General features: G+C 59.6%; 1 protein-coding gene across 1 annotated transcript; it reads left to right on the top strand.

Annotated features, from left to right (window-relative positions):
- Positions 1 to 2,380: 2,380 nt before the first annotated feature.
- Positions 2,381 to 13,619, top strand: LOC308052550 (antigen WC1.1-like; the record flags this gene model as incomplete). Its single annotated transcript, XM_080364624.1, is given in 12 exon segments — positions 2,381 to 2,444; positions 5,476 to 5,790; positions 7,280 to 7,377; positions 7,381 to 7,594; positions 8,119 to 8,439; positions 8,525 to 8,839; positions 9,167 to 9,481; positions 10,005 to 10,319; positions 11,057 to 11,194; positions 12,052 to 12,147; positions 12,820 to 12,972; positions 13,558 to 13,619. Coding segments are annotated over 12 exon segments (2,406 nt in total).
- Positions 13,620 to 15,364: the final 1,745 nt, after the last annotated feature.

Here is a 15,364-nt window from a genome sequence, read left to right as displayed (position 1 = left end):
GTGAAAGGCCTCATGGCCTAATGGACATGATAGAGATGAACCATCTGTCTGACAACCAACTACCAGAAGAAACCACGATCCATCTATAAAGACCCATGGAGACCATAGAGACCCATAGAGAACCACAGAGACCATAGAGACCATAGAGACCCATAGGGACCGTAGACACCCATAGAGACCATAGAGACTCATAGAGACCCATAGAGACCATAGAGACCCATAGGGACCCATAGAGACCCATGGAGACCATAGAGACCCATAGGGACCCATAGGGACCCATAGAGACCCATGGAGACCCATAGGGACTCATAGAGACCATAGAGACCCATAGGGACACATAGATACCCAGAGACACCCATAGAGACACATAGAGACCATAGAGACCCATGAAGACCCATAGAGACCCATAGGAACCATAGAGATCCATAGAGACCCACAGAGTCATCCCGGGACCAATGTACCCACGGGGTGGTGATATCTGTGATCTCTCTCTCCCCCTTTCTCTTTCTGATACCTTAGTTTTCCTCTTCTCTCTCTCTCTTCCTTCTTCCCTCTTCATCCCATCTGTTGAGTCAGGATTAACTCATCCCTCATCCCATCTGTTGGGACAGGACACGTTGTCCTCAGGCTCATAACCTGATTGAATGTTCCCAACTGCTCTGGCTGAGTAAGGGGAGAAGTCAGGAGTGCTGGGACCTGCCCTGGTCCACCTGAGCCACACCAGCCAAACCAGTGTGTGCGTGTGTCATGGCAAGGGCTGGGGAAGCGGTGGTGGTGGATGTCAATGTCTGAACGCTGTAGGACCTGAGCAGGGTGCACATGGTGTGGAACAAGGGCTGGGGATGGTACTGGCTGGGATGGAGCTGATTTTTCTCTTCACAATCCCTGCTGATGGTGCCCAGAACAGCTCTGACAACACTGACGTTGTAGCAGTTGCTGAGCAGCACTGGCACAGCCTCGAGGCCTTCGCTGTTTCTCACGCTGCCCTAACAGTGTGGAGACTGGAGGTGACAAGAGGCTGGAGGGGACGAAGCCAGGAGAGCTGAGCCCAACTGACCAAAGGGATATTCCACACTATATGATGTCATGGTCAGCAATAAAACTGAGGAGGCAGGTGTGTTCTTCAAAACATCCTTTGCTCAGAGACAGGCTGGGCATATGTATCTCCTGCTGTCAGTAACTATTTCTCCACTTATTAAATTGTCTTTATCTTGACCCATGAGGTTTTCTTTCTTGCTTCTGCCCTTCCAGTTCCTGCCCAATCCCTCTGGTGGGGTGTGAGCAAGTGATTGAGTGGGCGCTGCCAGATGGGGTCACCCCAACATGTGCACAGAGCAAACAGGTTGTGCTGGTGAGGTCCTTGGGGTCTCAGTACACTCTTGTATCTGGGCAGGAACAAGCCCAGGTTCCAGTCTAAGTTGGGGAATGACCTATGAGAGAGCAGCGTAGGGGAAAGGGACCTGGGGGTCCTGGGGGTCCTGGGGACAGCAGGGTGACCATGAGCCAGCACTGGGTCCTTGGGGCCAGGAAGCCAATGGTACCTGGGGTGGGTCAGAAGGGAGATGGTCAGTAGGTCAGAGAGGTTCTCCTGCACCTCTGCTCTGCCCTTGAATAAAGGGTTTAGTTCAGTTACTATCAAGATATACTTGGGCATCATATACATATATATAATATATACAGCCATAGCACCCTGAGAATGGCTGATCTGGGAAGCTAAGCAGGGTTGGGCCCGGTTAGTGAGATGAGAGACCTTGTGGCCAGGAAGCCAATGGTACCTGGGGGGGATTAGAAGGGGATGGTCAGTAGGTCAGAGAGGTTCGCCTGTCCAGAACTCTGCCCTTGAAAAAAGGGTTTAGTTTGGATACTACCAGAATATACTTGAGGAACATACATATATATAAATATAGATATATATATTTATATATATATAAAAAAAATATATGCAGCCACATCACCCTGAGAACATCTCATCTGCTCTGGGAAGCTAAGCAGGGTCGGGCCTGGTCAGTGCTTGGATGGGAGACCATAAAGACCAATAGTACCTGGGGTGGGTTAGAAGGGGGTGGTCAGTAGATCAGAGAGGTTCTCCTGCCCCTCTGCTCTGCCCTGGGGAGACCACACCTGGAATCTTGTCTCCAGCTGTGGCCCCTCAGTTCCAGCAGGACAGGGAACTGCTGGAGAGAGTCCAGCGCAGCCACCAAGATGCTGCAGGGAGTGGAGCATCTCCCGTGTGAGGAAAGGCTGAGGGAGCTGGGGCTCTGGAGCTGGACAAGAGGACACTGAGGGGTGAGTCATTCATGGGGATCAATATGGAAAGGGGAGTGTCAGGAGGATGGAGGCAGGCCATTCTCAGTGACAACCAATGGTAGGACAAGGGGCAATGATGTTGCTGCTGGCTGAACAGCTGATAGGCCAGGACCAGGTGCACGTCCTTACAGAGGCTGGTGAGGTCACTGTCAGTGTAACCAATGAGCACACAGTGCTGGCAGTAAAGGGTGTGAGATCACTGTCAGTGTAACCAATAAGCACACAGCAGAGGAAGTAGAGGGTGTGAGGTCACTGTCAGTGTAACCAATGAGCACACAGCAGTGGCAGTAGAGGGTGTGAGGTCACTGTGAGTATAACCAATGAGCACACAGCGATGGCAGTAGAGGGTGTGAGGTCACTGTCAGTATAACCAATGAGCACACAGCGGTGGCAGTAGAGGGTGTGAGGTCACTGTCAGTGTAACCAATGAGCACACAGCAGTGGCAGTAGAGGGTGTGAGGTCACTGCCAGTATAACCAATGAGCACACAGCAGTGGCAGTAGAGGGTGTGAGGTCACTGTGAGTATAACCAATGAGCACACAGCGGTGGCAGTAGAGGGTGTGAGGTCACTGTCAGTATAACCAATGAGCACAGAGCAGTGGCAGCAGAGGGTGTGAGGTCACTGCCAGTATAACCAATGAGCACACAGCAGTGGCAGTACAGGGTGTGAGGTCACTGTCAGTATAACCAATGAGCACACAGTAGTGGCAGTACAGGGTGTGAGGTCACAGTCAGTGTAACCAATGAGCACACAGCGGTGGCAGTACAGGGTGTGAGGTCACTGTCAGTATAACCAATGAGCACAGAGCAGTGGCAGTAGAGGGTGTGAGGTCACTGCCAGTGTAACCAATGAGCACACAGCAGTGGCAGCAGAGGGTGTGAGGTCACTGCCAGTATAACCAATGAGCACACAGCGGTGGCAGTACAGGGTGTGAGGTCACAGTCAGTGTAACCAATGAACACACAGCGGTGGCAGTAGAGGGTGTGAGGTCACTGTCAGTGTAACCAATGAGCACACAGCGGTAGCAGTAGAGGGTGTGAGGTCACTGTCAGTGTAACCAATGAGCACACAGCAGTGGCAGTAGAGGGTGTGAGGTCACTGTCAGTATAACCAGTGAGCACACAGCAGTGGCAGTAGGAGGAGCAGTGCTCACGTCACCGGTGACACCCCATGGCCATGGAGCTCGGTGCCGACCGTCCATGTGCTGTCACAGGGTCCCCAGCAGGTACAGGAGCTGCCTGGCCCTGTGCCTGCGAGGCCAGAGGAGCAGCCCCTGCAGCCCTGGCTGCAGCCGTCAGGCTGGGGGTGTCTCGGGGGCACCGCAGGGATTTGCCCGGGCACAGCGCCAGGAGGAAACCACAGACTTCCTGCCCGGGCACCGCGGGGGGAGCGCAGGGGCTGTGGTTTGTGCACCTGCAGGCTGCAGCTCTGATCCACCCGTGGGGAATAACGACCCCTCAGTGACACGCTGACAGTCAGGGACATGTCTGAGCCTCTGGGCTGCACGTCTGCTGCCAGGACAGGGATGTGTCCCAGCTCCAGCTCCTGTGAGGGACCTTCCGCGGGCTCTCCAGGGAGTGGTGGGTGAGCCAGCGCTCCTGGGATGGGGCTCTGGCCTGGGCTAAGGCCCTTTCCCAGCTGCTGCTCCCCGCACAGCAGGCTGTGTCACAGGGGCTGTTTCCTTCCCTTCCTGACACAGCCCCGGTGCAGTCCCCGCCCCCTGGGTCTTATGGCACCGAGGTGACTGGACACTCACCTCGGGCTCTTGGATGTGCCTGTCGCAGCACATTCTCAGTGCTCCTGGTCCACACTCAGAGCTCAAGGAATAAAAAACTGTTTCCCCCACTACAGCCAGCCCTGTCCTGTGATGTTCTACCATTGCAGTGCTGTGACGCCTGCAGCGGAGCCGTCCCTCATATATGGTCATGAACGGCGCTGGAGAAGTTCATTGGACGACTGGGCCATGTCAGAGGGGAGATAGCTCCCGATAATGTCTAAAAAGGTGCTGCTGCTTTGATTGGCTCCTCCTGTAACCGGGGGGCATCTGCAGAGATATATTGCCCTCCTGTCATCATTGGTCCCGCGAGTCCCTGGAGCTGTGGCAGGGAGCGCGGCACAGAGGGATGTGCCATCAGGGCACGAGGCTCAGGATGGGCACAGAGGGACTCGTGTCCCCTCAGACGCTGTGGCTGCTCCTCTGGATACATCTGTGCAGGGGTAAGTGCTGACTCCCTTGTCCCACCGCCCAGGGCCAGCGGGTACCAGTGTGGTCATGGGTCTGGGAATGGGGTTCCTTTGCAGGTGCTGCTGACACAGGGGGCAGAAGGTTCTCAGATCCATGGAGCCTGTGCCTTTCCCTGTGCCTGTCTGGGTGGGAGACAGTATCTCCTTTTCTGGGGCTCCAGTGTTCTGTGCCTGGCTAGATTCACAGCCCCCCTGTCCTGGGGTACCTTTGGGGACCCCTTGTTCCCAGCACTCTGACTCTGGACCAGTGGTGAACCACTGGCGATGGCAGCACCCAGAGATCCCCAGGGCACTGCCAACCTCTGGGCTGCCCCAGAGAGTTTGTGTGCTGCTCACTGCCCCTTGTTCAGAGGGAAACCTGACCCCATGAGGGCAGTTTATGCCCCACAGAGAGAGAGGACGGGGACATCTGCAGTAGAGACATGTCCTTCCTGGGGGGCCTGGCCCAGGGCTGATGCCAGGGGAGAGGAGGGGAGATGGGATCCTCTGGATCACCTCAGTGGGAACAGGGAACGCTCTGGGGATGGGAATGGTTTGGATGGTGCTGGGGCAGGTGGTTTACATGGGAAGCTGCAGCCCTGGGTACACAGGGCTGTTCAGGGGGTGCTGGGCTGGGGGAAGCAGGTGCCCAGTGCAGAGCTGGGCAGTGTGTGGGTGGGCATGGGTGGGGGCAAATGGCCGAAGGGGTGGAAAGATGTGCCCTGTGTGGTGGGATGGAGAATGACCCAGCAGGTCCGGACCTGGGCACTCCAAGCCTTGTGTAGCTGTGGGGACAGACAGGACCCTCACACTACTCTGGGGACCTGCAGGGGAGAGGGGTCCCACCCTGGTGCCCCTGACTGTGCCCAGGCAGGAGGTTCCCCCAGAGCTGCAGCACTGGGGCTCTGTGCTCTCCTGACTCATTCCGTGTTGGTGTCTGAAGGTGCTGCGGAGGTGAGGCTGGCGGATAGCGGCAGGCGCTGTGCCGGGAGAGTGGAGGTGAAACACCAGGGACAGTGGGGGACCGTGTGTGGTCTCTACTGGAGCACGAAGGATGCAGCAGTGGTTTGTAAGCAGCTAGGCTGTGGATCTGCTGTTGGAGCTCCTCAGTACGGACACTTTGGGCCAGGATCTGGCCCCATTTGGATGAGTTTTGTCAGATGTGATGGCACCCAATCTGCCCTGTCTGACTGCAGACACAGAGGATGGGGTAAACATAACTGTGCACACGTTTTTGATGCTGGAGTGACGTGTTCAGGTAAGGGGTCAGCCTGTTCCCACCTTTGGGGCTGGGATGGGGGAAGGGACACAGCTGTGCCATAGGGAGCAAGAAACACACTGGAGCAGGTCCCAGTGTGGCCAACCAGTCTGCTGAGCTGGGACTGTCATCACTGGTGTAACTGGTCCCTAGGGAAAGCTGTGACAGCCCTGTGGGGACAGGACCCCATGCCGGCAGCACTGACCAGCTGCCCAACCCCTCCTGCCTACCCACAGCTCCCCCCACTGACCCATGAAACAGGCTCTTTGCCAGCACTTACTGACTCTCGTCTGTGCTGCTGTCACCCTCTGAGGCAGCTGAGGCCAGGGGGACATGCGGATCTCCTGTCCCCAGCCTGGCCATTGGCCTGGGACCTGTGCACCCCTGGGCAGAGCACAGTGTCCCTGGATGAGAACATCCCCCTGGAGCAGGCAGGGGAGGGCTCTGGAAAGCACCGGCCTTGATAACAGCTGCTCCATTTCTGTGCTCTGCGACATCTCCCACCTAAAAGGAACCTCCCAACAGCCCAGGAACACCCTGGGGTCAGAGTGAGACTCTGGTTGCACCGAGGTGATGATGGTCCTGCCTGGCCCAAGCTCTGCAGGGTTGAGCAGCTGCAGCTTCGTCACCATCTGGCCCAGTTCTCCTGGACCCCAATGGCTCACAGGGCTGCGGTGCTGGGGGAGCGTGCCGGGCAGCACAGAGGACCTTGTGTGGGACCCTTTGTCTGAGCACACCTGTGGCTGTGAGTGTGGCAGACACACACCTCGAGTGCTCTGGTGCTGTAGAGAAGGGGAGGAGGAGCCTTGGATGTATTTGTGGCACCAACACTCCCCCAACAGCTTCCACTGGGATGTGCAGTGTGCGGTTTCTCCAGGGATTCCTTGGGGGTGATGTGGGATGTGGGCAAGTAACTGCCAGAGGGCTCTGGAACACCCAGACTTTTTGGTGTTTTTTTCCAGGATTTGTCCGTCTGGTGGACGGGAAGAGCCGCTGCTCAGGACGTGTGGAGATCCGTGATGGGCACCAGTGGAAAACTGTTTGTGGTTCCCGCTTTGGCCCCAAGGCTGCTGAGGTGGTGTGCAGGGAGCTGCAGTGCGGCGTGGCCCTGCCTGTGTCTGGAGGAGGTCACTTTGGAGAAGGGGCTGGTCCCGTGTGGGATGGAGAGCTACAGTGTGTGGGAAATGAGTCCCTCCTGTCCTCCTGCCCCATGGGGTCCTCCAGGGACCAGGCCTGCCCCCAGATGAACAGCGCTGCTGTCAGCTGCACACGTGAGGACTCGGGGTGGGGTGTTGAACGCTGGGGCTGTGCCGGGGGTTGGGGACAGAGCAAGGACTGTACTGGGTGGGTGTAGGGCAGGAGGGGTCATGGGACAGTCTGCAGCATGAAAACTGTGTAGGAGAAGAAAGGCCTCTGTCTCTCTGGCCTTTCCACCAGCTACCGAGGGTACAAAAGCACCAACCCGCCCTCTCTCCTCCTCTGTCCCCAGAGTACACAGGGTTCAGGCTGGTGAACGGCAGCACAGCGTGTGCGGGGAGGGTGGAGGTCCAGGTGCTGGGGAGCTGGGGGACCCTCTGTGCCTCCTGCTGAGATCTCTCGGATGCCCACGTTTTGTGTCGTCAACTCAACTGTGGGTTTGCTGAGTCCATTCCTGGAGGAGAGCATTTTGGGAGGGAGACTGGCCCTGTCTGGAGACACTCATTCCACTGTGACGGGACTGAAGCCCACCTGGGACAGTGCCCAGTGGCCACCCTGGGGGCCTCCCCGTGCTCCCCCGGGAACAACGCTGCTGTTATTTGCTCAGGTGAGTGCTCGGAAAATGGTGCATTAGCTCTGTTTCCCTTTGTGTGAGGCACGGCCACCCAAAGCAGGGGTCCCATGGCAGCACCAGGCTGAATTTCTCCCTGGAGGATCCCTGGGGGGCTTTCCCGGCTCAGACTGACTGCTTTGCTCTGGGAGAGCTGAGGTCTGAACAGACACAGACACCTGTCCCCGGGGCAGCGCCTTAGGCCCTGGTACCACTGCCCGGCCTGGGTTCCATAGGATGAGCCCAGGACAGGCTGGTGGGGCTCTGCTCCATCCCTGTGGCTGCAGACAAACACATCCCATCCCCACAGAGAGCCCTGCAGAGCCTCATCCCACCACCCCGCAGCAGCAGACCCGGTGTGAGCTGCAGACAGGGCCTGGGCTTTGCCCTCGCTTCTTGGCAGCACAGGGCTCGCTCTCGCCCTGTTTGGTCGGACAAGCCCCCTTGCCCTCCTCCCTGGAGGCTGCCGTGCTGCCCGGTGCCGCTGATGGCCGCGGCTCCTCTGCTCTCCCCAGGCCCAGCCGACCTTGCGTCCCTGCAGCTGGTGGGCGGCGGGAGCCGGTGCGACGGGCGAGTGGAGATCTTCCAGCGCGGGACGTGGGGCAGAGTGCTGGACGACCAGTGGGACGTGCAGGAGGCCAGCGTGGTGTGCCGGCAGCTGCGGTGTGGAGAGGCAGAAAAAGCCTACACCCCCACAAAGCCTGAGCGAGGGACGGGCCCCGTGGGGCTGCGAGGGGTCCGGTGCGCAGGGCACGAGGCCAGCCTGACCCTCTGCAACACCTCCCTGCCCGGGAGTGCCCTGCGCGGAGGGGTTGTGGAGGACGTGGGAGTCATTTGCTGGGGTGAGCGGCGCTGCACGAGCCCCCAGATGATGGGGTGAGGGGGAAGCCACCCCCTGACAACTCCTGGGCTTTCTCCCCACTGCAGGGAGCCGGCGGGTCAGGCTGGTGAACGGGCCCGGGCGCTGCGCAGGGAGAGTGGAGATCTACTACCAGGGCAGCTGGGGGACCGTCTGTGACGATGGCTGGGACCTGTCTGATGCCGCCGTCGTTTGCCACCAGCTGGGCTGTGGGGGGGCGGTGGAGGCGGCCGGCTCCGCTCGCTTCGGGGAAGGCTCCGGGCAGATCTGGCTGGACGGTGTGAACTGCTCCGGGGCCGAAGCTGCTCTCTGGGACTGCGGTGCCGGGCCCTGGGGGCAGCACGACTGCGGGCACAAAGAGGACGCGGGCGTCATGTGCTCAGGTGTGTGCCGGGATGGTTCCCGGGAGGCCGGGACGCAGGGAAAGCCGGGCATGGCCAAGGCTGTCCCTGGCTGAGCCCCTGCCTGAGCCCGGCCTACAGACACCCGTGCACGGGTGCCCTCAGTTCACTGGGGTCCCTGGGGAGCTCAGTGTCCCCCAGGGTGAGTGGGGAGAGCAGGGGCTGTGTCCATCAGGGACTTCTCTCTGCCCTGGGTGCAAGGGGGACTTGCTGGCCCTGCCCTGCCTGGCTGGGGGCCTGGGGAGTGCAGGGGAGTCCTGGCTCCCACAGCCCCACACCAGCCTGTTCTCTTGCTGCCTTTCCTCCCAGAGTTTGTGGCCCTGAGGCTGGAGAACAGTGACGGCTGCTCCGGGCGCCTCCAGGTTTTCTACAACGGGACGTGGGGGAGCGTTTGCTCCAACTCGATGACTCCTGACACGGTGTCGCTGGCTTGCAAGGAGCTGGGCTGCGGGGACGGAGGATCCCTGGAAACAGGCCTGCCCTATGGCAGGGTGTCTGGCACTGCCTGGCTGGATTACGTGCAGTGTGGAGAGGGAAACATCTCTTTTTGGCAGTGTCCATCTGGTCCCTGGGACCCACAGTCGTGCGATGACCTGCGAGATGAGACCCACATCACCTGCAATGGTAACTCTGAGCCACTCGGTCACCAGTGTCACCCCAGCTTCTGCTCCCCTCTGGGCATGGCCAAATGCAGAGAAAGAGCTTGGAAGGGGTTTCGTTTCCATGTCAGACTCTTGTGCTGCTGGTGGCACAGATGTGACCACAGTTCTCAGTGTCCCACATGTTCAGCAGCAGTTGCAACCCCGCAGTGCATGGGGGAGGCAGCGACATCTCCAAGTTGTCTCAGCAGAGACCAGAGAGGGTTTAGAGGAGCCTCCCCTCCATGGGCACCCTCCTGCTGCTGTGACCAAGATGGCATACACAGGCACAAGCAGAGCTCAGCCCCGCTCTCTTCTGCACAATCCCCCGAGCCAGCCCCTTCACCACAGTGTTTCCTTCTTCAGCAGGACACCCAGAAATGCCCCCAGAGCCTTTGGCCCCGTGCCCCAACTCCAGCAGCTGCACAGGTAGGGAGCTGCTCCTCCGCGTGCTCCTCGTGCCCGGCTCCTCTGCTGTGAGTGCCGTGGGAGCTCTTTGCCCTCTCCAGACAGGGAGAAGATCCGTGCCGTGGGAGGCGAGGACGGGTGCTCGGGCAGAGTGGAGCTCTGGCATCGCGGCTCCTGGGGGACAGTGTGCGATGACTCCTGGGACATGCGGGATGCCCAGGTGGCGTGCAGGCAGCTGGGCTGTGGCCCCGCGGTGTCTGCCCTGCATGAGGCTGCTTTTGGGGTGGGGCAGGGCCCCATCTGGCTGGAGCGGGTGGAGTGCCGGGGGACTGAGTCGTCTCTGCAGGACTGCTGGGCCTGGTCTGGGGACGGACATGTTTGCCGGCATAAGGAAGACGCTGCCGTGCGCTGCTCAGGTGAGTGGGGGCTGGGACCCCTTGGGCAGGTATTGGCAGGGAGTTGGAAAAGGCATTTCACCTGCTTGGTCCTGGCACAGCCCCTGAGCTCCCGAGAGCAGGAACGTTCCTGTGGGGCGCAGCAGCCTGGTGCCAAGCAGGGAGCAGCCTCGGTGGAACTGGGTGTCCTTGGGCCACTGCCCGTGGGGCCCTGCAGCTCCAGGACCATCCATCCCCCGGGCTGCCTGTGCCACCCTGCCCGCCACCCAGAGCAGAGGCCCCGGGCCCTGTCCTGGGTCCCTTTCTAGCACTACAGGAGGGGCAATGGGGGTGGGATGTGTCAGGGACACTACAGACACACACCGGGGTGTTGCAGGGGAGGCTCCCTGGTACGTGTACTCCCACCCTCTCAGCCCAGCTCTCCTTTTCCTCCTCTGCAGCTGCGGCCAGGACAGCAGCGTCCCCACCCCGAGCAGGTAACTCGTCCTCCCCAGGGCTGGGTATCCCAGGGCCAGGCTCTGACTCACAGTGGGCTGCAAGGGGCTCCTTGCTGGGGCTTGAAACTCCTAGGAGGAGGCACTGGGGTGGTTATGTGGGGGTTGAGGAGGGCTGTAACTCACTCAGCAGGGTGGAAGCTTCTCCATCATCCTTCCTGGGGCCCTCCACTCTCTGCTGCCTTGTATGATGGGGGTCAGGTCTGGTGCTGCCTCCACCTCTCCCAGGGCTGGTGCTGTTCTTCCATGTTCTTGCCCGTGCAGATCCCACCCGGGGCCGTCCGACTGTCAGTGGGAGAATCTCAGTGCCCGTCATCATCTGCATCATCCTGGGGACCCTTCTCTGCCTGCTCCTGGCCCTGCTGGCCGGGCAGGCGCTCAGGACCAGGGCTGGGTGCAGAGGTGGGTCCTTCCACGGAGCTCCCAGTGATGCCTCCTGGAAGGGCTGGGGGTGCTGCAGGGGGTCAGTAAGGGGCACAAGCAGAGCTGAGGGGAGGAGACTGTGTGCTGCCACCTGTCCCACGCACCCCATTGACTGTCTGGCCATAGGGCACCAGCAGCAAAGGACTGGAGAGAGCCCAGAGGTGGTGGGAGCAAGAGATGGAGCAAGGAGAGACATGGCAGAGCAGGACCAGGGGAGATGTTATCCTGGGGGAGAAGTTATTATGGGGGAGAAGTTACCCTGGGGGAGATGCTATCCTGTAGGAGATGTCATCCTAGGGGAGATGCTGTCCTGTAGGAGATGTCATCCTGGGGGAGAAGTTATCCTGGGGGAGATGGACAAGGCTGGCAGTGCTCTGGGTAGTGCTGGAGGGCACTCTGGGGCAAAGGAGAAGACGGGAGGAACACAGGGCAGCAGGGCCCATCTCCATGGAGTCAGGCCCCAGGCTGACCCTCTGCCCAGCCCTGCCTGCCCTTCGTAGGGCGGGTCCCTGCTATGGACTCATGGGGCAGACAGGGGTCAGCTCCAGGTGGAGGGGAAACACGGGAGCTGCTCTGGGGTCAGACAAGGGGGTGACCCAGGGGCCAGAGGGGCTTGAGCGCTGTCTCCAAGGGGCAGATGTGAGGGTGATGCTGCCCCAGATCTTCTCCACAGTGATGTGGCCCTCACTGGGGATGTGGTAGCTGTTCCTGGACAGCACCCTGGGGCTGTGCTGTTGGAGCAGGCCTGGGCTGGGCCAAGGAACAGGTTTGGGGAGCACAGTGGGGTCCCATAGCCCCTCTGCCTGTCCCCATGCCAGCTCTGCCTCTGTCCCCAGGCTCCAGGACAGCCCAGGAGCTCTTCCCCGAGGCCGTGTACGAGGTGATTGGTCACAGCCCAGCGTGGGAGAAGCAGGCGAGGTTTGGTCGCTCAGGTGGGTGTGGGCACATCTGCAGGACCCTTTCCCCTGGCCCCTCCCCAGGGCTGATCCCCTGAAGCCCCCAGCCCGTGGTCCCTGCAGTGCTGGGGTTGTGTGGTCTGTGGGGAGAGCACCCCAGGCCTGGGCCCGGGAGAGGAGCTGCCTCCCAACCCGCTTTGCCCATCGCAGCTGGACAGCCCCTCTCTTCCTGCCCCTGCACCCATTGATGAGAGAGGGAAGAGCTGTCCTGGGGCCGCTCTGGGAGCACCTTTGAGACAGGGCTTCTCCCAGGGAGCGGGGTGAATTCCCAGCCCTCCTCTCCATGCAGCCCCAGCTCTGTGGGTCCCCCTCCTCAGCAGTGCTGACCACAAACCAGGTCAGTGGGCTCGCCCCATAGCTCTCACTGCACATCTCTCCAGGCTCCTCTTCAGAGCAGTCCCTGACCCAGCTGCAGCCCTATCCTGGGCACCGAGAGGAGGAGGATGGTCTGGGATCAGCACCAGGTGATGAAGCAGGAAGGGGCTGATCTGCCTGCAGACAAGTGAAGGACAGAGGTGTCACTGGGTGTCACCATCAGAGATGGGGAGGACCTGGGGGTCTCCTGTGCTGCTGCCAACACCATCGCCTCCCATCCTCTGCTCTGCAGGGTGGATCTTCTCACTGTCACCAGCTCCCCTCTCTCTTCAGATGTTCCTGTTCTGCCTGGGGGTGACCCAGTGGATGGCTATGATGATGCCAGGGAGGTTTCTGACCCTCGGGAGGGTGATGCCTCTGGACAGGGAGCTTGGGAAATGCTCAGGGTGCCAGCGGAGGGAGCAGGACCCAGCAATGCACCCAGAGGTGAGAGGGAAACTCAGCGCTGCTGGTTCCTGGGGTGCCATCTCCACTGCCACCCTGGTCGCTGCTGCACTGAGACCTAAACCTCCTGAGAAGGGGGAACCTGCCCCAGGAGTTTCCCGTGGAGGGACTGAAGGGTGGGAGAAGGAGCTGAGTGTGGTGAGGAGCAGGGGGGAAGGTGATGCACAGACCCCATGGGGTGAGCTGCAATGTCCCGCATTGCTGCTTGCAGGGGGCAGCCTGTGCTCCCAGAGAAGTGCCGGGGTCCCTGGAGCTGAAGGAGACACCGCATCCCTGTCCCTGGGGAGCATGGGCTATGATGACGCTGAAGAGATCTCTCTGGCACCTCTGTGACACACAAAGGCTGTGACAGAGCTGGGCCCACAGCAGCCCCTGAGCCCCCGGCCAGGAGAGCCCGTCCCTGCTGTGCAGGTGGGTGCAGCCGGGAGGGAGGAGAGGTCTGTGCAGCTGGGAGAGCTGTGAGCACCGGGAACCGCCTCCCTTTGCCCATGGGCAGCACGAACAGCACTGAGTTTCCTCTACTTTCCCCTTTTTTCTACTGTGTATCATATTTGTTCTTATTAAAAGTGTCGGTGGACTTTGACTTGGAGCTGGTTTGTGTCTGCCCAGGCGTCAGGAAATCTTCCTGAGTTTGATCAGGGGCAGCAGAGACCAAAAAACACCCCTGGGGTGGTTTCCATCCTGTTTGCCACAGGCAGTTTCTAGCCAAAATGACTCTCTAACAGGTCCCATGATGCTTCCCAGTGCCCATCTTTTCACTCCGAGATTCCCCAGCTGCTCTTTCCCCCAGGCCCTGCCTGGGCCAGGCTGGTCCCACAGTGCAGAGGCCATGACAGAGCTGCTGTGCCAGGGTAAGTCCTGGCTGTGACCCCACAGATGTGAGCCCCAAGGTGATCACCGTGCCCTTTAAACTCCAGATAGCCCAGAGGGGATCACACCCCAGCTCACCTCCCACAATGGTCAGCAGGCAGCTGTGCTCCCCAGTGCCCGGCACAGGGTGCGGAGCCACTTTCTGGGACACGCAGGGCTGGGGTTCCCTCTCCTCTGGCTCTGCCAGGGCCCCAGTCTCCATGGGCTGCTCCTGCCGCCTTGGGCCATCACAGACCCCGAGCACTCTCGTCACAGCCACAGAGCCGTGTTCTTCCTGAGCAGGGGCTGTGAGCCCCACGGCAGCCTTGGGACCCCGTCCTCCTGCTGCTTGCAGCCCCCACCCTGCCCTCCTGCTGCCTCGCTGGGGCTTCAGCGCAGGTTTGTGTCGGGGCAGCACTTGTGTGCAGGTACAGGAGGGATGGGAGTGGGTGGGTGTCACGGTCCATTCGATGATGGACTCGTGATGGTTCTTTTACCTTAATCTCAGAGCGCAAAGTTAAGGCGACCAAAAAGCCAAGGGGTTATAATTCAATCAAGCAGTGTTGCTTTATTAACTTGCCTGTAAAGCAGCACGCGATAGAGAGAGAGTAAGAAAGAGAAAGGGGAAAGAAACAGGGAAAAGTAAAGGAAAAGATGAGAAATGACGTTGCGTTTATCACCAGTCCAATTCCAAAGGCGTCCCTCTGGTCTCCGGTCCCATGGAGTCCGGCCGGTCCTCCGTTGTGGTTCAGGATCCTCTGGTGAGAAGATCTTCAGTGCTGTCCATTCTGGAGTCACCTTTTATGCTTCTTCACCTCCCCTTGCTCCCATTGTTTTAGGCCAGTCTCTGCCTTGATTTCGCAACCCAGGCTCGTACTGCGCAGGCTCGAAAGATCTGCGCTTTCTTTTGCCAGCGCTTACGTGTCCAACATTCAGGGGTCTTTCTCTGGTCCATTGGGTGACTTCAGGACCACTGGAGATCTCTCAACACAACCATGAGAGATCTCCCAACCCATTGGAGACCCCCTCCAACCCACTGGAGATCTCCAAAGCCATTGGAGATCCCCCCCAACCCACTGGAGATCCCCCAAACCCATTGGAGCTCCCCGCAAATCCATTGCAGGTCCTCCAATGCACTGGAGATCCCCCTAACCCACTGGAGATCCTCCCAAACTCATTGGAGATCCCCCAACCCATTGGAGATCCCTCCCAAACCATTGGAGATCCCTAAACCCATTGGAGATCCCTCCCAAACCATTGGATGGATGGGACATTTTAGGTCTTGGTGGCCTAGGGGCCCCAGGGATGGGACATCTTGCCATGAGTAACGCAAGGGATAAAGGGACGAGAAATTTTGGGTCTTGATGGCTTAAGGGGGCTGGAGATGGGACAATCTGGCTCCAGCGATGAGATATCCGGGGTCTTGGTGGCCTCACAATGTCCAGAGATGGGACATCTGGGTTCTCGGTGGCCCAAGTGGTCCAGAGATGGGACATTGTCATTTTGGTGGCCCAAGGTGGCTGGA

The sequence above is a fragment of the Nesoenas mayeri genome (assembly GCF_963082525.1).
Source record: "Nesoenas mayeri genome assembly, contig: SCAFFOLD_35, whole genome shotgun sequence".
Classification (NCBI taxonomy): Eukaryota; Metazoa; Chordata; class Aves; order Columbiformes; family Columbidae; genus Nesoenas; species Nesoenas mayeri.
The sequence above is the reverse complement of the archived record's forward strand: the minus strand, read 5'-3'. Positions and strand labels throughout refer to the sequence as shown.